General features: G+C 44.8%; 1 protein-coding gene across 2 annotated transcripts in view; it reads left to right on the forward strand.

Annotated features, from left to right (window-relative positions):
* Positions 1-1099: 1099 nt before the first annotated feature.
* The window catches only part of SETD7 (SET domain containing 7, histone lysine methyltransferase), a 29573-nt gene continuing 9243 nt past the window's right edge, over positions 1100-21429 (forward strand). For both annotated transcript variants that reach the window (XR_006020331.1, XM_042051921.1), the window contains exons 1-4: positions 1100-1209; positions 5503-5632; positions 9896-10097; positions 14110-14299. Coding sequence is in view for 1 of the 2 variants with exons in the window: in XM_042051921.1 (XP_041907855.1) it covers positions 1170-1209; positions 5503-5632; positions 9896-10097; positions 14110-14299 (562 nt within the window). In the remaining variant the exon portion in view is untranslated. The remainder of the gene's footprint in view (positions 1210-5502; positions 5633-9895; positions 10098-14109; positions 14300-21429) is intronic.

Here is a 21429-nt window from a genome sequence, read left to right on the forward strand (position 1 = left end):
AGACATACTGGGGAATGAGAGGCTGGAGAGCAGCGCTGTGCAAAGGGACCTGGGGGTCCTGGCTGATGGAAAGTTGAATGTGAGTCAGCGGTGCCCTGGCAGCCAAGAGGGCCAGCTGTGTCCTGGGGACATCAGGCACAGCATCGACAGCTGGGCAAGAGAGGGGATTGTCCCGCTCTGCTCTGCACTGGGGCGGCCTCACCTCCAGTGCTGGGAGCAGTTTTGGGTGCCACAATATAAAAAAGACATTAAGCCATAGGAGAGGGTCCAAAGGAGGGCCACAAAAATGGTGAAGGGCCTTGAGGGAAAGGTCTGTGAGGAGTGGCTGAGGTCACTTGGTCTGTCCAGCCTGGAGAAGACTGAGGGGAGACCTCAGTGTGGTCTTCCACATCCTCACGAGGGGAAGTGGAGGGGCAGGCACTGGTCTCTTCACTCTCCTGACCAGTGACAGGACTCGAGGAAACAGCCTGAAGCTGTGTCAGGGAAGGTTTAGGCTGGATATCAGGACAAGGTTCTTCACCCAAAGCAGTTGAGCAGGTTGAACAGGCTCCCCAGGGAAGTGTCACAGCACCAAGCCCGACAGAGTTCAAGAAGTGTTTGTACAGTGCTCTTAAGCACAGAGAGGGATTCTTTGGGATGCTGCTGTGCAGGGCCAGGACTTGGACTCGATGATCCTGATGGATCCCTTCCAACTCCGCATATTCCGTGATTCTGTGATTCTGTGGTAAGAGCAGAAGGTCAGCGGTCCATGGTGTGGGAAGGGAGAAGGGGTGTCCTGGCGCTGCTAGGGACCCTCAACGAGGACGGCTTTGTGAGGTGAACTGCAGCAACGCCAGTCGGGGTCACCGGGCCGAAGGATAGACAGCACGGAATGCGCTGGAGGACTAGCGCTGAGTGGGCTGGCGTTCTCGTGCCCTCGGTGCCATATGTGAGGACACGGAACCAGCCCCAGCCCACCGCGGAGCTCCCCGCTCCATTATCCTGAGGGGCAGGATCACCACACCCCCGTGTCCCCCCGTCGGCCACCGGGGCCGCGCTCGGATACGCCCTCAGGGCGGGGCGAGGACGAGACCCCTCCCCCGGGAGTATGGCGGAGGCGGGGCGTAGACCGCGCGCACGCCTGCCTGGGGTACCGCGGCTGCGCCTCGCCCGCGCCCGTCGCCGCCGCTATGGACAGCGACGAGGAGACGTTGGAGGAGATCGTGGAAGGTGCGTGTCCCGCGGCTTGGGGAGCGGGGCTCGCCGGCGCCGCGCGCTGCTGCAGGAGCTATGGGGATGCGGGGCGGTGGCGGCGGCCGGAGCTGGGCGCCCGGGGTCGGGCGGCAGCGCATGACATCAGCGGGCTTATGCAACGGACGGGCCGAGGCCGCGCACGTGGCGGAGTTTGTCCGGCGGCGGGGCCGGGGGGAGCCGGGGCCACGCTGGCGCCAGTACCGGGCGGGCGCTTTGGGTGCCTTCTGCCGCCGAGTGTGCCGGCCACAGCGGGGGGCTCCGCACCCCGGACGCGGGGATGGCGGCTGCTCAGCAGTTATTGTCAAAAATAACTCGTGACCGTGGTTTTCTGCCGCTGCTGTGCCCCCATGCGGGCGGTGGCCTGCAGCCCGCACTCCCCGGGCGGTGCGGCCGGTGCCCGGTTCTTCCCCCGGCGGCTGAGGGACATGGGGATGCCCGCCCTTGGGGAAAGCCCAGGGACAGACGTGCAGTCACATACGTGCAAATGGTGAAGGGAAAAGAAAGAGTAACTCCAAAAAGATACTGTTGCCATATCTATGGGCATCAGAGCTGGAGCCATCCGTATGGGAGTGGAGCGGGCCACCTTAGAGCTAATATACACCGTGTGTGTGCAGTTCACTTCTCATGTGTGGATAACTAACCCTTGTAGAGTTTTAAACCCAGAGGCAAATGCCCTCAGGAAGTGAATTGCTGATGGAAGCCTTAGCAGGCAGGGATGGAGCTCCCCAGCACACTGTCGTCCCGTGAGGCGTCTGGGAGCAGGGAAACAAAGCACAGCATCTCTGTGGGAAAGAACCCAAAGGTTCCTCGCAGAGAGACCGTGGTCCTGCCTGGAATAGCAATCTAAGCTGTTCAGCAGTTGGGACAGGGAGTAAGGAGGTATCTAAGATGCAGGTAATGCCCATGTTCGCCGTGAGCCGTGAGTCTCCTGTGGCAGAAGGATTAGGCCTCAGACCGAGTTGCTCCGGAGAAGGTGTCTAGCACGGCAGCTTAGTCTGACCACAAATGCGAGCTGAATAGCTGCTGCTCGGAGCTGGATTTATTGTCTAGGTGTGTAGTGTCGGAGCAGAAAGAGAAGCTTTGTTGTGTAGAACATGGGTGTGATGGGAGCGAGGCTCTCCTATGAACGAGATGTGTCCTGTGCCTTAACAGATGTGGTTTTCCACTCCCTTTCGTCCCCACTCCTCGAATGTTTGGATTACAGTTGTCTGGGGCAAGGAGTTATAGTTTTCATGCTCATATCACAGATAAAAGTCTTCTGCTGTATCCTGGATTTGTTTGGCATTTCCATGGGCTAAGGAAACAATTTTTTAAAGCATCTTTTGTTCAGCAGTGTATATGAATGTGTGTGTTTTTCTGAGCAAGACAGAAGGAGGGTGCTCTTTGGGGCTGAATAGGGTTTTGCACTTACCCAAAGGAAGTTAGAAATATCATAGAAATCATCACTTTTATTTTTGTAGGGGGGAGTTTGATTTATTGTTGTTATCTCCCAAACATCCATCTGGCATCTTTGTGGACAGAATCTTTTACTGATGATGCATCCTGTATGTCATCTGTTAAGTAATAGTGATACTGACAGTAAAGGGCTTTTATTTTTTATTTGTGTACATCAGTGGTTTCAGTAAGTGACGCCATTGTGAACTAGCCCCTATTAGGGTAATTCCTTTTCTTGAAAAGTTCGTTTTTTGAGCTTAAGAGGAAATCTTGGGAGACCCTTAATGAAGCAACAAAAGTGAGGTTTTACAAAATATGGTTAGATGTTTTGGGTTTTATTTTTCGCAAATGGAGGAGAGTGGTGAGAAAGGAAAGTGGAACACACTCCCCATGAAATGATGAGGATTTTTTCCATTGACTTAATCAGAATTACAGTCTACAATTCTAAAACAGAATTAAAGCCGAACGCCTCAGCCATACAGAAAAAAAGTTGTATTTATGTTATGAAACTTGAAATTGCTTTTTTCCCCCATGTTGTTGGCTAAGAGAGACTGTGTTTCTTGTTTTGTTGCAGTGGTGGGGGGATGGTTCCATTTTTTTTTAAATAAGGGGAAACTTCTAGCACATTAAAATAATTGGATTCTTTGTATTGTGGCTGAGCTTAAGACCCTGTATAGACGCCATTGGATCAAAGTTGACCATTTAAATCTCTGAGGTAGTCTGTATCCTGCTGAGCAGAAGTCCTGACGTGTTCTGCGTACAAGCATGGCAGCTTTTGTGTTGGGCTTTGCATTCCAGCAAAATCTTGACAAAGCTGAATAGTCACAGAGAACAAAGTTGCAAGGGTTTTTTGTTGTTATAGCTTTGGGTATTTTTTTTTTTTAATATTAGAATGTACCAATATTATCAGTGTATTTTTTAAATCCAAGTGTTTTATAAAAGTTTTGCCACTGTAGTGAGGGGGAACCTGGTACTGTATTGTTTAGGGTTTGTTAACTTACAGCAGTGTACCCTTCCTATATTGATAAAACTTTTAATTAAAAAGGCTTTTAATTAGAACTATAAATGTTGATAGAGTTTTTGGTCTAAAAGAGATGTCCACATCAGAAATGTTACTGACCTTTAGTTAAATTGGTCATTAATTCATTGGTTATTAATATTTAACCATTAATAGTAAGTGGTTCAATGTAGCTAAAACTTGTCCTTTGTACAAAAATGGGTGTCCTGACAGAATGGGAGGGAAAAAAGCCTTTCTTCTCTTTGGAACAAACAGCTTCTGTTTAAAGGGTTCCTCCTCAAAATAATTAAAAGCCTTTAGTGATAGCGATTTTTTCCTTCCACCTTTTGCTCTCTCTTTTTACTCTTATTTTCTCTCACTTTGAACTGATAAGCAGTGCCTTGATGGGTTTTACTAATTTCTTAAGCTTTTAACTGTTTTCAATCTCATTTGGACTAGGGACTTGAAGTGAGAGCACAGTCATGTGCAGGTGCAAGAGAAACTGTGGAGCATGCAAGAGAAGGGTGAGGGAGGGAATCCTGGCTCTTGGATGAGTTCAGATTCCTCACTGTTATTTTCTCCTGTACACCTTTCTAGGTGCATTTCCATACTCAATGAAATCTGGCACAGCTTGTTCCCTCTCTGGGCACAGGACTCAAGATCTGGTAGTACTGAAGTGCCTCTTGTTGCCTGCATCAGCCTGGGCTGTAATTCAGTCCCACTCACACTGAAGTTTGTTTCTGCCTTTCCGTATGTGTGATGAACCTTTTCAGTTTAGGGCAAATTTGGTCAGGGAAGAGCTTGACCCAAAGCCTGAAGAAGTGGATGCATATACTGTCACTGATCTCTAATAGGCTGTGTATGCGTCACCAGGGAACTGGGGGAATCAGAGGTAATATTTTAGTTAGAAGCATGGAAGAACGTAAATATAGGTTAGCTGTTCTTTATTTGACAGTTTTCATGCAAAATTTATATGTGGTAAAATGTCACTGTGGGAGCACCTGCCCAGGTGTGTCCCTGTGCTGAGAGCAGCCCTGCAATAACCATCGTTTAAAACACTTCTCTGTCATTTTCCTTTGGCTTTGAAGAGGCAGTTAGAGATGCAATAGGAGCCTTCTTATGCTTTAACTTAGTAGAATTGACCAGTTATATTCAGTAAAACACAAACCATGCAGGTGAGGATCCAAGTGTGTTGTCTCTGCTTTCCCCCTGTGCAACAGCTATAAGAGAGAAAACTGTATCAGCTATGGGTGGGAGCAGGATATAAAGTTAATACATGGGAAAGGCACTGGAGAACAGCCTTTAAAATATTAAATACCAAGTTGACTGACATATTGCAGGGGCACAGCATTATGCATATTACATACTTTTGTTTCTTTAAATTCCTGTGGATATGGCTGCAGGGTGGCACACCCACATTATCATAAGGCCTGTGTTTATCAAAAGAAAAAAATCAAACCTTTTGTTATCCTGTTCTCACCAATAAAGGCATGTTTAGATAAAGAATTATTATACTTTTGAAGATGTATATTAATACAAGTTAAAATAATATAAACCTTGTTTCTTTCAGAAACAAGTTTTGCTTATTATTCTCTTCTCTCTCCTGTCTCTCATCCCTTTTCTTTTATCCTTTTATTTTTATTTTAAGCTATGTGTTACACAAGTACAAACTTCAGTTGTACAGAATCTCTGATCACCGTTCCTAACAGCAATGATCTGAATTACTGTTTTGTACTAGGGAGCTACTGCATTTCAAGCAGCTACGTAATGAGAGCAGGTTTGAAATCGTGTATAATAATTACTGTGTTCTGTTGCTCTTTGTTTGGATTTTATTTCAGGGCATCTAGATGACGATGGGCTGCCACATGGATTCTGTACAGTAACCTATTCATCGACAGACAGATTTGAAGGAAACTTTGTGCATGGAGAAAAGAATGGCCGGGGCAAATTCTTCTTTTTTGATGGAAGGTACATTCTGACTCTGATTTTTCTTCTGTATTCTTCCTTCTGCTTGTAGAGATGCAAAACTAATCTACATTGATTGTATGCTGCTGAGTTTCTGGATAAGATTTCTCATTAAAAACTGTAGCTGAAAAGTTTGCTGCTGCTGTAGCCATTCCTGTGGCAGCTTTGTATGTAATGAAGTGCCTGCAGTTGTTTCCTGGAGGGATAATGCAGTGGTGTGAGCTCTTTTAACACTGTAAAGTTATGAGCTGATTAGAAATCGTAAGAAATGGGAGGTGGTCAAAACTATTGAAAACCGTGCTGACAATGACTTGGACATCAAAGTTCTTAACTGCAGGTGGAGCTCTTTGCCTTATAGAGCTACACAGAGAGTGCAACTGGCCCAGGAGCTCCCCTTGCTGGCCCTCACACACAGACATAGGACTTTGACAGAGAGGGTTGCCCTCTGCTTTGTCAAATTGTTTATCAGTTAATGGATTAAGTTAAATACAGGTTTGTTAGCAACTCTAGTTAATCCTCTTGTGGCCTGTTTTACTTTCAGAAAAGCCCCTATTATTTCCCCTCTTTTCACTGGCAATTGTGACAGTGAAATCAGGCTAGTCTGTGCCTATGCATGTGTTTTCTTCTCTGATGTTCATTATGAGCACCTTGTAAGTCTTCCCCCCACCACCACTGCAGCATTCCTGTCTGCAGTTGCTCAGAATTTCCTCCGAGGGAGCAGCAGATGTATAAAATGACACGATTCTTCATGGTTTTGCAGCTGTTGGTCACACTATGAATAGCAGCTGTTAAACTGACAGTCATACCGGGTCTACTCTCTTCCTGCTCAGCAAAATTCTGAGCAGGAGCAGAGGAATTGTGCTGTCTCAGTGAGTCAGCTCCTTGTCTGTACTTGCCTTTGCACTTGCTTCATACTGGGGATTGTGGGATTTTTTTCATGAGAAAGATAATATGTTTATTCAGTTATGCAGAAAGTGATCAGGCTTCTAAGCTTGGATGAAGAAAAATCCTCACTGTTGTTGGTAATGGCCTTATTAAATCTTCTCTGAGTAACTGAAAATCAGTACTGCCCAGCAGCTGACTTCTCTAAAATAGTTTTGGGATTTTGATGTTGTCAGACAGCGTGTTTATGGACACATGTACATAATGTTTCTGTGCTGGTAGATGGTCTCAACAGAGTAGTTGCTAATTGTACAGTCAGAGGAACTGAGCTGCTATTTTGATTGTAGGGCTGTTCCTCCATGTAATCCAGGGTACATGCGGCATTTAGTGGGAAGAGTCAGGTTGCTGGTGAGTCTTTTCTGTACTGCTTAAGTGTTGCCAACTCTTCTCTTTTTTCTTTTTTTTTCTTCATAACCCTTGAGAAACTGGAACAGTTGGCTACTGATGACTTCAGGAACTAGCAGAATGAAAATATGCAAAAATAGTCTGCAATGTGTTTTTGGAAAATGGGATATTTTCATTAACTATTATACGTTTTAATTTAGCTAAAGGAGCCTTATCTGAACAGTAACTAATTACTGAAGATGTCATTTATCTAGCTATGCCCAGCTAGAAAGACTAAGTTGCTTTCTGAAATGGATGGTTCAGGAATCATGATGTGTCGTAAGCATGACCTGGCATAAAACAGGACGTGCTATTTCCATTAACTGTGCCATGGGCAAGGCTGAGTGCTCATGAAGATGAGCAATAAATATCCAAAATGTCTCAAAACAGCTCTCCCTTTGCAGAATCCTGTGCAGTAAGCTAGCTGGTTTCAGCACTCCTGGGTGTGTTACCCTTGCAGACTGCTGGGCAAAGGCTGACAGCTGTACTGCGGTAGCTCTGTTGTTGGGGAGCAGCTGAGTCCTGTCAAATATAGGACTGGCTGCAGTGTAAGCATTCTCATTTTTTGAGTGTTGGGGAATAGGACTGGCTGCCTGGCTGCCTTGTTTGGTCAAGGAAATTTTTCCATTTGCTGGAATAGCTGCCCCCTGCCTGTTGATTATTTAAGGGAATGGAAACCTGGAATGAGATATCAGTTGGTTTTTTCCTCCCCATTCAAGAAAATACAACAAATTGCAGCATATTCTTTAAGAGAGAGAAGTTTCACCTCTGGCATACTCCCTATTTTGGATTGTGGACTTGAACTTTCCTTGGTGCTGGTGCTTCTGGAGTGCACTTTGCAGAACACTTTGCACTATAAAGGCAGGCATGAGAGCTGTGCTTGGCACAGAGCTGCAGCTGCCCTTTCTCCTTAATTGGAAATTCCTATAAATTGACATCTCCCAGAACACAGTTGAAAACTGTTATTTTTAGGGAAAAAGTTTTCAATGTTCCAATATAGAGGGAGCAAGAGATGAATGGATCAGTCTCTATCAATATTAACTGGAAGGATAATACCTGGAGTAAGTATTTTCCTCCCCAGTTCATGTCGCTGGTTTAATTTTTAGGTAAGGAGTATCTTCAATCCCTTCTAGGCATAGTGGATAATGGGAAGACGGTACATCTGATAAATCTTGACTTTGGTAGAATTTATGTTGTCAGAAGTATGATCAACTGAGAAGCAAACCAGAGAAATACAGGCTAGCTCAGTGTTTGTATTAAAAATGTTTTGCGTATGGAAGACACAGAAGCTATTTATTCCTCTTTGTGCTGGTCAAGTCTTAGTTGCAGTTATTGTGTCTGTCTGCAGACACCATACTTTGAGATCTTAAAAAGAGGAAAGGGGGGAGCAGGGTGGAAATAATTCAGAAACTGTGAACAGCATAAACGTTTCAGAGAACATGACTTTTTAGGTGAGCTTGAAGGACATAGACTTCTTTCTTAAGGTATCATCCTTTTGATTTTATTAGATTAGGAGGATCTTTTGAACCCTGTTTGGAGCTTAACACAAAGAGAGAAAACATAGAAGTTTGAGTTACAGTAAAAGAAAATATATTCTTTGCAGGGCTGAAGCACTGTTGTAATTTAGCAATGTTTTAACTTCAACTAGTGCAATTAAAGGTAACAAGACAGGGTTTTTGGTGTTTTTCATTACATAAACTGAGGGTGGCTGCTTCTTTTAAAGAGTAATCTTACATGTGGACGCTGTGTGTGTTGTCACTACAATGGAATTCAAATCCAGTGATCTGTGATAAATTAGAGGGGAAAGTGGCATCATTTATAGTTAAGTAAGGACCCTGATTTCTGGTGGTTCCCTCATCCTTCCCTGTGCTGTAGTGCTGTAGCTATCTGTGCAGCTCTGTAGCAACTTGGATCAAGAAATCCATTTGACTGAAAAGTAAAATAGTTTTCCTGCCCCTTCTTAAAACACGAAGTGCATCTGGTGTGCACTGAGGCTTTTACTGTAATGTATTTTCCCATGGAAACCTCATCCAGCTTGCCAGAGTTATGTAAAAACAGAGCATGAAGCAAGAAATAAAAAAGTGAATTCTGAACAAAACATTCCTTCCACAACTCTTGAAAATCTATTTTGTAAAACATGTAGAGTCATGTGCTCACAAACATTGTTTGGGCTTATACCTTAGATGTCTGCATCTGAAAAAGAATTCTGCAGTGAAAATATGTGTATGCTGACAGCTGGCTGTTAGCTAAGTGTGCTGAAGTAAAAGCTAAACAGGTTGTGTTCCCTTATGCTAATTCTAACATGAGAAAGAAATATCTGAATAGACCCTCTTTTATGGTCATTCTAAATAGACCTCTTTTATGGTGGCCAGAACGGCAAGACAAAACCAAAGTGAAAATTTTCTTTGTTTAACTCCAAGTGCAGCACTAGTTCTGTTTGACAGGCTGTGTTCCATTTTAAGAGAAATACATGAAAAATGACCGTTTTTAGCATGGTCTGTACAAATGGCTGCTAAGTGTATTGCTGGGGAGCTGACGCTGAACTGTGGCAGGTTGCAGTTCATGCCCTATCGTGGTTCATCTGTACAGCAGCTCAATTTCATCTCAGCAGAGACACGTCAGTAAAGGTCCACACGTAGCACGTAGAAAATCCTAATGTGAGAGTAGCCTGCTTGAGCAAGAATTCGTTCTTTGACCAGGAGTGTCCATTTGATGACTATTCCAGCCTACAGAAAATGCCAAGCATGTGACTGAGATGAGTGATGCTGTGTCCATGCAGCACACCCTGATGAAACAGTGCTGTAAGTTGTTTTCTCCCTTTGGAGCTCTGTAGAAAGAAGCTCCTGGTTTTCACCTTGGCGTTCCAGTGTGTTGAGGCTTTGGGTTCACCCCTGAGATGTCAACAGTTTTCCGCTGCTGTTTTCTTTCTCTCTTCACCAGCACTCTGGAGGGGTACTACGTTGATGATGCTCTGCAAGGCCAGGGAATCTACACCTACGAGGATGGAGTGGTCCTTCATGGCACCTACGTGGATGGAGAACTGAATGGCCCAGCCCAGGAGTACGACAGTGATGGGCGACTGATATTCAAAGGGCAGTATAAAGACAACATCCGACATGGAGTCTGTTGGATTTATTACCTGGTAAACCTGACCTCCTGCTCTCCTTATTGTAGAATTAGGTACCTTTCTTTTCTCCCCAGCTGAAACAAATACCCGCCATGACCTAGCTATCCAAAAATCAGCACTTAAAGATCTGTGCATTCTGATTTTGGATAATCCAACACAAAGTTAAAAGTTTTTGGTGTTGAATGTTTGCTTAGTAGATGAGATTCAGCGAGGCTGTAAGATGCCCTCCACAATTTTCATCTCCCAGGAAACCCAGCCCCTTGGAAGTGCATTTATATATAACGTGTATGTAATGTAAAAATAGGATGTGTAATAATTTATGCATTATCTCTTTGGGAAGGCTGGACTAATGATTTTGCCACTTTGTAGTGCTGGCTGTAGGTGAGGAGCATGGAAGCCATGCAAGTTATTGCAACCTGCTGCTCTTATTAAAGTAGGAGGAGAGACTGTCTCCATTTCTGCAGGCTATGTTGTGAAGTCTGGTTTTGCCCAACACATCAGATGTAACTGGTGTGAGAGCTGTGCCTCTGAGTGGAGTTGTGGACCAGTGATTTGCTAATTAAGCAAGTCAGTATTTTATCTTTTTTAATTTATATGTTGTTTTACAACCATGCTAGTTAAGGCGATGACTGTTGTACTAGTTTTTAGGGAGGTTTTGATGCAAAATTTTAAAAAATATCATTCCTATTCAGCCTTACACAGCAGAGTTGAACCTTTCAATCTTACCTTATGCCAAGAAGGGGGTAACATCTGCTTGTAATTAGGCTGCTGGTCAAAACCCAGTCTAATTCTGTGCTACATATGGCACAAACTTAAGTTGCAGGTTGATTACTAAATGCTTACCATTACTGGCTGTTCATTTTATTTACAGGCTTTCACTGTTGCCATTAAGCATGTATTAGGATCAACAAATGCTTGGTATATGCTGCCAAAAGTTTTTCAGTCCTAGTGTATAAAATACACACTGCTGACCCTTCACTTCATGTGTTCCTGCTTCATCTTCCAGCTGACAAAGTGTTGCTGTACATTTTGGAAATGTGGATAATTAGAGGTTGTTTACCATTATCATCTTGCCAGACTAAAGGATGCAACGTGTTCCAAAAAAACTCCTTTGCCATGGAACTGATTGTTTCCTCATGACTCTATGCAGGATGCTATGTGCACAATTTTTTCCCCACACTGAAGCTTCACTGCTCCCTATTACAGCATGCTTGAAACTCTTTCATCCTTGGAGTTGAACAAAATGGTGTCACTTTGAAATAGAGCCTGTGCACAGTGGTTTTGATATAAGTCAGTTTGTTTCCACATCATACCTGCTGGTCTTGCTCCAGGGTGTTATTTGGAGATGCTTCCTTGTCTTTTTTGAAATAAATACCTGAAGTGGTGTCTCAGTTTGAAAGACAGGTGTCTGCCAAGGAAGCCAGGAACCTCCCTTGGAATGGACAATATTCTTCCCTCCAAATTATTGTAACTTTGAAATTACGGGGTTTTCAGGCACAGATATGGGAAAAGGAATAACAGTTCTTTACTAGTTTGTACATGTATATCAAGGCAAACAAACAAAAACAACAACAGCAGCGGCAAGCAGAACCAGAAGCCAGTGCCAGCCTCTCTCGGCCGCGGGCCCTTTCCCCTTGGGTGCAGTTCCGCTCACAGCCGGCAGGGGCGCTGGTGGCTCCCGGCCGGGCAGGGTGGCTGCGATGATTCCCCCGCGCCTGCAGGGGGCGCTGTGGCGCGAGTTCAGCTGCATCTCCCTCACATGGTAATGGCGGGCGGGCTGGATGGTGAAAACGGGCTGCAGCAGGAAGCCTCGGAGTGGTGGCCAGGACGGCAGGGACAAGCAGGTGCCGGAGTAGTAAATCAAAGTAGCAGGAGTTGCAGGGTGTCCTGGCAGGCAGGGGGTGCAGGGCTACAGTGTAGTGAAAAAACCCGGAGCCATGGCAGAGAAGCAGCAGGGCTGGGCAGCAGCAGCCAGGCTGCCAAACACGGCCGGGAGAAGCTCCCTCGGAGGGGCTTGGGGCTCCGGGTCCCAGGGTTTCCCTTGAGGCACCCCAGTAGATTGTGAGGGGCCTTTCTAGTGAGGTGGGGTGTTAATAAGGTCCCAGTGCAATGTCTGCTCTTACGAGCAGAGCTTCACTCACGGTAGGAGAATACAGCAGGAGACAAAGCCTTGCAGTGGTGGCGAATTCTCCCCACAGTGACCGCAGCCTGTCTTCTCTCCAATGCTGACAGCGAGAGAGAGTGAGACAGAGGAGCCCAGCCCAGCCCCCGTCTCCCCACCCGGCCAGAATCTCACGGTATCTTTGCCCTTCCCAAGAGAAACCCCCACCAAGGTAAAGAGAATAGCCAGCTACACCCTTCCCCCTCCTTCTGGCCAGATCTTTTGTTCTCTTAAGTATCGGTAGTTACTGTTTCTTAGCAACAGATGGGACAAAAATCAATGAGAGAAAGAAACAAAAGGAAAAATCCTAATCCCCAACAAGTGATTAGACCTGTGCTAATGTGTGCATCTCTGCAGACCTAACCTGAGCTGCAGGCAAATCACAGATGGCAAAGCCCAGGGCTGAAATGTGTAAACCTTGGAGAGGAAAAGCGTTGCTGTTGTCAGGAAAATCCACAAACGCCAGAGGTTTATGTCCAAAAAGGAGACAGAGGAGTCCTGTAACTTTATTCGAATAAAGGGAGAGAGTCCACTGGACACGCACCTGTGGGTTTTCTCTCTCAAGGTTTTGGAGGGTGCAGCCGCCTTTTATCCTAAACTCCCAGCCGCATGTTGGCCCTCTTCCTTTCCCCACTGGCTGAGGTACTAGGAAGGTACAGCCTTCCCGAACCGCCTACCCCACATCCCCCCTTGAACCTACTGTTTTACCTGAAAGTTCAGAAGCTCAAGCTTGTGCAGACCCTTATCTATTTCAGGAGTCAAACTGTCCAGCCCCGTAACGAACCTGCTGCCCAAAGTCAGTAGAGGCTTTAAGACCCCCTTCAAAGACGTTAACACCCATCAAATTGTTTGTAAAGACGTTAGCACACATCTTTCCTTTCACTGTTTCCACAAACAGTTGTTCTCCCTGAGCCCCACCTGATACTGGGGGTCATTCTAGGACAGAGAAACTCTCCGGGAATCATTTTTCCTTAATAGGCTCAAGTCTTTAGAGGTTCCATGAATTAGCAAGGCAAAGTTAATTTTTTTTTCCTCTAGCACAGTATCATTGTAATCAAACTTGGACATCTGTGTGGCTTTGGTCCTTGTTTTGCATACTGTACACATAAAACTTTCACCAAGTGAAATTGAATATTTGTCATCTGGAACAAAAGGCCTTAGGTTTTGCTGATTTTAAACAGCATAGAAAATCAGTTTTATCCTAACTGGAATGACTTCATCCAGCTTCTTCGTGTGTCTGTTTCTCCCTCACTTTCATAATTTCACATCTGAACTTACGGTTGCATTTTTAAAAAATTGGGGAAAACCCTTTTCATTTACTGAGGATGTTGCCTAGAAAATAAAATAGATCTTCCTAACAACATTAGAGTGAATATAAAAGCAAACCTTTACTTGAAAGCTTTCAGGTACTCAATATGGTGAAAACTGCACGTGGTACAGTAATTCCACCATTTTTCTATGGTTTCTTGATTAGCATACCTATCATATATTGTCCAATTAAAAGGTTAGTTGATTAGGTAATAATTCCTGAGGTTCTGCCCCACTGGAAGCAGTCCAGAGGCTTCTTTGCCCCACTTTTGTTATGTCTGGTCCAGATTCTGGTTGGAAAACAGCATGTCTTTGTAGTTGGTACTCTTCTTGGAGTAAGACTAAAGAATATTTTAGGAATGTGTTTAGAAGGTTAGCTTATTGTTCCTAAATGTAGGGAAAAAGGATAGGAAAAGTACTAGAAGATACAGCCATGCATTTGCAATCTACAAAGCTACAAATACATGAAAAATATAAAAAGCTGAAAATCTTAGCCATCAAGGATAGTAAAGTATTAACTAAATGCTTTTGCCTTTTCTTTCTTGCCTGTGCTCTCAGGATGGAGGCAGCCTTGTGGGAGAAGTGAATGAAGAAGGGGAGATGACTGGAGAGAAAATAGCCTATGTGTATCCTGATGGAAAGACTGCATATTCTGGAAGGTTTATAGATGGAGAAATGATAGAAGCAAAACTGGCAACTCTGACAGCTGTGGAGGATGGGAAACCTCAATTTGAATTAGTACCAGGCAGTAAGTTCAGCTAACACAAACTTGTATTCCTGCTACCAGCCCTTTGCTGCAGACAGCTTGGTTCCTTTGATATTCCCCACTTCAGACTGGCTGTGATGACACAGGCTGTTAGTGAGGGGCCCTTTCTCCAAGTCACAACGTTGGGCAGAGAGGAAGGTGATCTTTGCCCTGGGAACAGATGGGAAGTGCCCCCTGCATGGTCCTGCCCAACTGCATTTCATAGCCCTTCTCTTACTCCTATGCTCATGGGCACAGTCCTGCTTGTCACGCACCCCACTGCCCTCTGTGCCAGCTGGAAAACCTGCTCGGTTCACCCTGTTAATGGTGGCACAGCTACAGGCACAGCCACAGTTAGTGAAATAACTGCAAGAGGAGAGGGGGGGGCCCTGATTTGGTTGTAGCTCTGTCAGCTGGGTTTGTGCAAGTCAGTGTTTGCACTGTGAATGTTCTGGCACCTGCGTTGCTGGGCTGAGATTGGAATTAGTGAACCAAATTCAGTCATTGTCTAACAGTCTGATTCACCAGCACCCCTCAGCGTGTCTGGTCCTGCTGACAGAAAGTGGCTGTGAAGTGCATAGGAGCAGGGTGGTGCCTTCTCCAGTGGCTTGAACCTGTAGTTCTGGTGTGGGTTTGTTGCTCTGAGGTGTATGTGATGTTTTGGAGGAGTGTGGGTTAAGCTGCAGTAACAAGGAGGGACTGTGCTAAAGCATTTATTGCTCTGCCAGCAAAAATTGTCTCACTTGCTATGAAATAGGCACATAAAGCTCAGTGAAAAGGTATTGACAAGCAAATGCATGTGAGCTTATCTTTTAAATTGCTCAGTTATGATGGCAAGTCAAAATTTATCTTAAATCTTTTTTTCTAAGATGGTGCAGTTGTGCTTTGTAAATACGATGAAGGCTGCCTTCAGCCAGAGCAGATCCTGGACACCAGGGACAAGGGCCTTTTATCACACTTCGTAGTATTCTGTTCTGTGGGGCTTTTTCCCATCTTATTTCCACCATCTTCTTAATCTAGCTCCAAGATAGTCCTCTGTAAGAATATAATTAGAGCTGAACCACTGAGTTGCTTATTAATGGCAAGAAATAATTGACTGTAGCAAGGGTGCTTTCTGATTACTGAATGCTGTCTTCTGGCTGAAATCTCTTCAGGATTTGGACTAGAAAATATCTCGTATTTGCAGTAATCAAATTTTTGGGATTTTTTTGGTTTTTTTTTTAATGAGCTATTGAATATATCCTTTTAAATTTTGCTTTACTTTTAAATTATATTTAGAGACACTGGGAGGGTGTATTTTGAAAGATTGTCCAGTCATCCTCTACAAGTTGGTAATTTGAAGGACAAATGTATCACCTTTTTGTGTTAGTACTGTTACTCTAGAATGTTGAGGGGAAAAAATCAAGAAGCAGTGTGGAAGGTATCTTTTCAGCTTTATACCGGCTAGGCTAGTACTTTAATGTCTTAGAAAGCCTTGAGCAGCTTAGAGAGGTAGCACGGGTGATCTAGCACTTTAGTAGCTCTAAAATCAGTACCTGTATCAGCTGCAAAGCAAATACCATCAGTAGAAGCAAAGAGGGAGAAATATAGCTCCCTGCTCGCTCAATTTCCTGCAGTTAGAAGCTTTCAAATGAGACAGACAACCAGAGATGTTCACAGGAAGATAGCTAAGCCAAGAGAGGGCGGGGCCTCCCTCGACTATCTCTTTTATTAGGAGAAGGGGAAAGGGGAGGACTGGGGGCGGACCCGGGGTGACCGGCCAATCAGACATTGCTAAAGAGTTTGAGTTACATTTGGTTTTGCCCGTGCTTGGAACAAAGGAGCTCAGAGCACATGTCTTTGGGAGGGGGGAGGGGAAGCTCAGAACAGGCAGCAACAATTTCCTATTTTTTTTTCTTTAAAGCTGGGTTGTAACTCTTGGTAATTTAAAGTGCCTAGAACAGTAACAAAACAACAGTGCAAAACATAATTGGAATCTATCATCCCTACAAGTCGACAGTACCTAGGATGTCTTTAAACTAGTTGCCCAGTCAAAACTCAGGGGTTTAGTCAGGACATCTATGGCATGGAGTATCAGGACGAAGATTTACGAAATACAGTGCAAAACCTGAGCGCAAAACAGTGCAACTTAACTTAAGGGATTAACATCAAAATCTGCAGTAGGGGTTTACATGAGGGTGCAAAATCAGGATCCTTTTTACAGCGTCTCTTCCAGGAGGCAGTTTTAACCTCCTTAACTTTTGAGGAAGTGACATAAGGTTTTACCCATTTCCCTGGGATCCATCTCAGTCCTTGAGGGGTAGATACACTGGCATGCCCACGTCCCCAAGCTACAAGTTTGTGTGGTCCTTGGATTTTTTGAGTCTCTGGGTCCCGGATCAGGACTTCTGGATTTTCCTGCAGTTTCTGTCTCCTGGTGTTCTGGAAATGACGATAGATGGGAGGGTTTGGATCCTCAAAGGTGCCATTCAGGAAGTTTATGGTAAACAGTGCTTTGCTGAGTCTGAGGACAGGTGAGTTGAGTTTGGTGGTCCCTGATTGTTGTAGCAGCATTCGCTTGAGGGTTTGATGGGCACGTTCGACAATGCCTTGTCCAGTTGGGGAGTGAGGAATACCTGTAACATGTTGAAATCCCCACTGCTGACGAAAGTTTTTAAATTCCTGAGAGGAGTAGGCAGGTCCATTGTCAGTTTTTATCTCTTTAGGTATACTGAGCACAGCAAAAGCTTGGACAAGATGTTTTTCAACGTCCTTAGCCTTTTCACCTGCATGTGCAGAGGCATACATAGTACCAGAGAAGGTATATCAATAGAAACATGAACGTATTTTGATCTCCCAAATTCAGGGAAATGTGTGACGTCCATCTGCCACACTTCACCGCTATTAATGCCTCTGGGATTGACCCCCATGCCCAGTGATGGAAGCTGTAGCTTCTGGTAGTTGGGACATGTTGCCACTATTGCTTTTGCCTGTGTCCGCGATAGATGGAACATGCGGATAAGAGCAGGAATATTTTGATGGTACATGGCATGGCTCAATTTTGCTTGTTCAAAAACTTGGGGGAGCTTTGGTAAGTTGGCTGATAGAACTATGTCTGCTGGCATAGCCAGAGCATCAGCTCTACGATTACCTTCCACAATAAATCCTGGCAGGTTTGTATGTGACCTCACATGCATGACAAAATAGGGATGCTCTCTGTGGGAAACCAGATAAATTAATTTTGAGAGCAAATCATAAATTTTTTTGTTTGAGATTTCTTTTAGGAGAACATGCTCAGCTCTAACAGTTACTCCAGCTACATATGCTGAGTCTGTGACCACATTAAAGGGTTCTTTGAACCTCTCAAATGCTCTAACGACAGCTGCTAGTTCAGCTACTTGTGGTGATCCCTGGATTACCTTGATGTCAGATTCCCACTTTTGCGTCTGTGAATTTTTCCATGTGACCACGGACTTTTTACTTTTTTCTGAAGCATCGGTAAAAATGGTAATCGCATCAAGGGGTTTTCTACTTTGCATCTCTCGAGGGATGAAAGAGAATGGCAGATTAAACATGTCATGTTTTGGGTAATGATTGGAGATTTGGCCTGAGTAACTATCCAACGCAAATTGTAAATTTATATTATTTTGGAGTAGGTGATCTAATGCATCAGTTGTTACAGGTTAGTAGATGCATGCAAAGTCACATCCTGCCAGGGTGCGGAGCCTTGCTCTACCCTTCATGATAATTTTTGCCATTAGTTCTTGTGGCTGTGTGATGGTTTTAGGAGGTTGGAGTGGAAGGAATACCCATTCAATTATGATGAGGGGTTCCTTCTGCTCTTTGTCCCACTGAAATATGAGGCCATGAAAGCGTGGTACCTTCCCTAGAATGACAAGCTTAAAGGGTAGGGAGGGCTGATACCTGTGTGCTTGTCTGGTGGAAATGAGCTCTTGTATCTTTTTAAGAGACTGCCTTGCCTCTTCTGTCAGGGATCTAGGGGATACTGGACCACCTTCCCCTTTTACCAGGTTTGCAATAGGAGCTACATCCTCTGTGGTGAGTCCTAACCAGGACCTTAAGTACTTCAGTGTCCCACAGATCTGTTGCACTTCCTCTAGTGTTTTTGGGTTATTATTAATGGTGACGGGTGTTGGGGTGATAGAGGTTTCTGTGATTTTGAGTCTGAGGTATTTCCAAGGGCTTGTTCTCTGCATTTTTTCAGGTTGTAATTCAAAGCCCTTGGCCTCTAGGGCCTCAACCACCATGTTAAGTGTCTGCTCGAGATACTGATTATTGGGAGCACACACCAACACATCATCCATGTAATGCAGGATGATGGCTTTCTCTGCTTTGGCACGGATGGGAGATAGAATTTTAGCAATATACTCTTGGCAGAGAGTTGGGGAATTTTTCATACCTTGGGGAACCACAAGCCAATGATAACGTTCCATGGGAGTTTCACGATTAAGAGATGGTACAGAAAATGCAAATCGAGGGGCATCTGCAGGGCGGAGTGGAATATGAAAGAAGCAATCTTTAATGTCAAGAACAGCTAAATGCCAATGTTGCGGGAGCATTGAAGGTGACGGCATACCTGGTTGAAGGGGTCCCATGTCTTCAATAACCTTATTAATTTCTCTAAGATCTTGGAGTAGCCTATATTTGTTCTTTCCCGGTTTTTGTATTACAAACGTGGGTGTGTTCCATGGGCTGTTAGTTGGAACTATATTTCCTTTAGCCAATTGTTCAGCTACTAATGTTTTGAGTGCCTCTAAGTTTTCTTCTTTTAGCGACCACTGGTTAACCCACACGGGTTCATCTGTTTTCCAAGTTAATTTATGTGGATGGCACTCTGCTCCAGCAGCCTGCAAGGGAAAATTTTGACGTCTAGGGGTGATATCGATTTTTGTTCCCCAGAGACATGGCATCCCTTCCCCATAGGGTGAATTTGGTGTCTGGGACATATGGACGAAGCGTCGCTATTTGTCCTTCAGGACCTTCAATTTGAATGGTGTTTTTGGACTGCTTCACAATTTGGGTACCTCCAATCTCTTGTATGATGTCCTGAGATTGCAACTCCCATTGCGCAGGCCACTTATCAAATGGAATGATAGACACATCAGCACCTGTGTCTATCATTCCCATTATACTGATTTTTTGTGATTTGTGATGGAGCTTACATTCTATTACAGGTTTGTTGTTTCCCAAAACCTCAGTCCAACAGATGGCTGGGATATGACCATCTGTGGGCAGGTATTTGGGCAGTGGAATGGCCTGTGCAATGACTTGACCCTTTGGCATAAAGTACGGCGGATATATACATTGTACAATTAGGTTAGAACACCCGTTCTGATCCATTTTCATGAGTGTGGGTGTAACCTCTATCCCAGCAGGTGTTTCCCGAGTGTCCCCAATAACAAAAAGGTATGTGAAGTCTGGCATGTAGTCCACATTCTGGAATGAGATGGGTGGGTATTACAGTCTGTTTGTTGTTGTTGAAATGGTGTGCTTTATCACAGGTTACCTTAAACCTGAGTCCAGAAGTCCAAGTTGGTTTGTCTGCAGCCCTATTTATGTCTGAACGAGGAGCTGTTAGGACGCGTTGGGTCGCTAGTTTCCCTGCTGTTGACCTGGGGAAACAGTCTTTGGAGAGTTTTTATCAGCAGTTATAATCGCTCTGCAATTGCAAGCTACATGTCCCTTTTTCTGACAACGATAGCATATAAAGTTACTACGCGATTGAGTTTCCCCTGTACCCGTAGCATTCTCCACAACTTCCCCAACCATCCCCACTTTTTTCAATAGGGGAGCAGCTGTGTTCAGCTGCACCTTCTTTGTACAGACTTCAAGGATGGATTCAACAGTAGGAGCAGGATGCAGAGGGAGAGTGAGGATGACTTGTTTGCAAGTATCATTCGTATTAACTTGGAGAAGTTCGAGTAGGAGCGCTTGTTGGTCAGGATTAGGGACCTGGGAAGAGACAGCTTCGCACAAACGGTTATAAAAGTGAATAATATTTTCATTTGGCAATTGCTTGATGGTGGTATAACGAGAGTTAGGAGTTTGAGATGGTAATAATGTTAAGGCCTTTTCAGCAGCACGTGTGATTTCAGTAAGAACTGGACAAGGGATAAGCATTGCTTGTTTTTGAGGATTTGCCATATTATTGTCACCAGATAAAAGGTCTAATGTGATATAATTATTCTCAAAGTCCAGGTAATTATCTGGAGTTTGCCACAAAATTTTTAATAAATCAGATAAAATTATTTTCCATTGCTTTTTCCACATCATAAAATCACCAGGTGTGAGAAGAGTTTGCATCAATGTAAGTAAATCATGAGGTACAAGTGAGTTGCAAAAGTAGCACTTAAAAGGCTCTTAAAATAATTACTATGCATTCCAAACTCCTTAATTGCCTTGCACAAATCCTTAATATTAGAATAAGGAAAGGGTTTCCAGTCAGGGTTTGAGAGAGTGTAGTAGAAGCAGTTGGAGTTACTTCCTGGTAGCCATGGGTTCCCAGATTTAGAGAGGTAGTCACAGGATTGTGGGAACCTGGGGCGGGACAGTGGGAAGCAGGGACGGGGAGTGGAGGGGCAGGGGTGGCGAGTGGAGGCAGGGGCGGTACTTGAGTCATGGGCAGGCACAGAGGGAGGGGTGAAACATGACACTGTGGGGGTGGGGTTAGGGGCGGGGTCAGGTTCTGATGCGGGAGTGGGAGGGGATGGGGACAAGAAGGGATTTGTGGGGTGGGGGAGAAAGGGATTGTGGAAGGTGTAGTTTGGGGATGAAGAAACATGGCATCCGCCATTATTGGGGACAAACAAACTCAGAGAAAAGGGGTTGGGGGAGGGGTTTTTTCCCAGGCTGCGAGCACATGGCAATGGCTGACCCTGGGAACAAAGAGATCAGGGGAGAAGGGGTTTTTACACACACTTGAAACATGAGGGCTAGAAACTGGGGACAAAGGAGTGGAGAAGAGGAGTTGGGAAGGTCCTGGGACGGGCTCCAGATTCCCGTCCAAGGCAGGGTGCTGAAGAAACACGGGTGAGCCAGGAGGACGATAGCTCTTCTGTGCTAAAAAGCAGTCTGCTCTAGCTGTGTTTTCCAGCGTAGGGGAAGAGGGGTCGGGGACACAGGGGTTGGAAGAG

The sequence above is a fragment of the Corvus kubaryi genome, unplaced genomic scaffold (assembly GCF_017639235.1).
Source record: "Corvus kubaryi isolate FWS band 111438036 unplaced genomic scaffold, C.kubaryi_AGA036_p1.0 77, whole genome shotgun sequence".
Taxonomy (NCBI): Eukaryota; Metazoa; Chordata; class Aves; order Passeriformes; family Corvidae; genus Corvus; species Corvus kubaryi.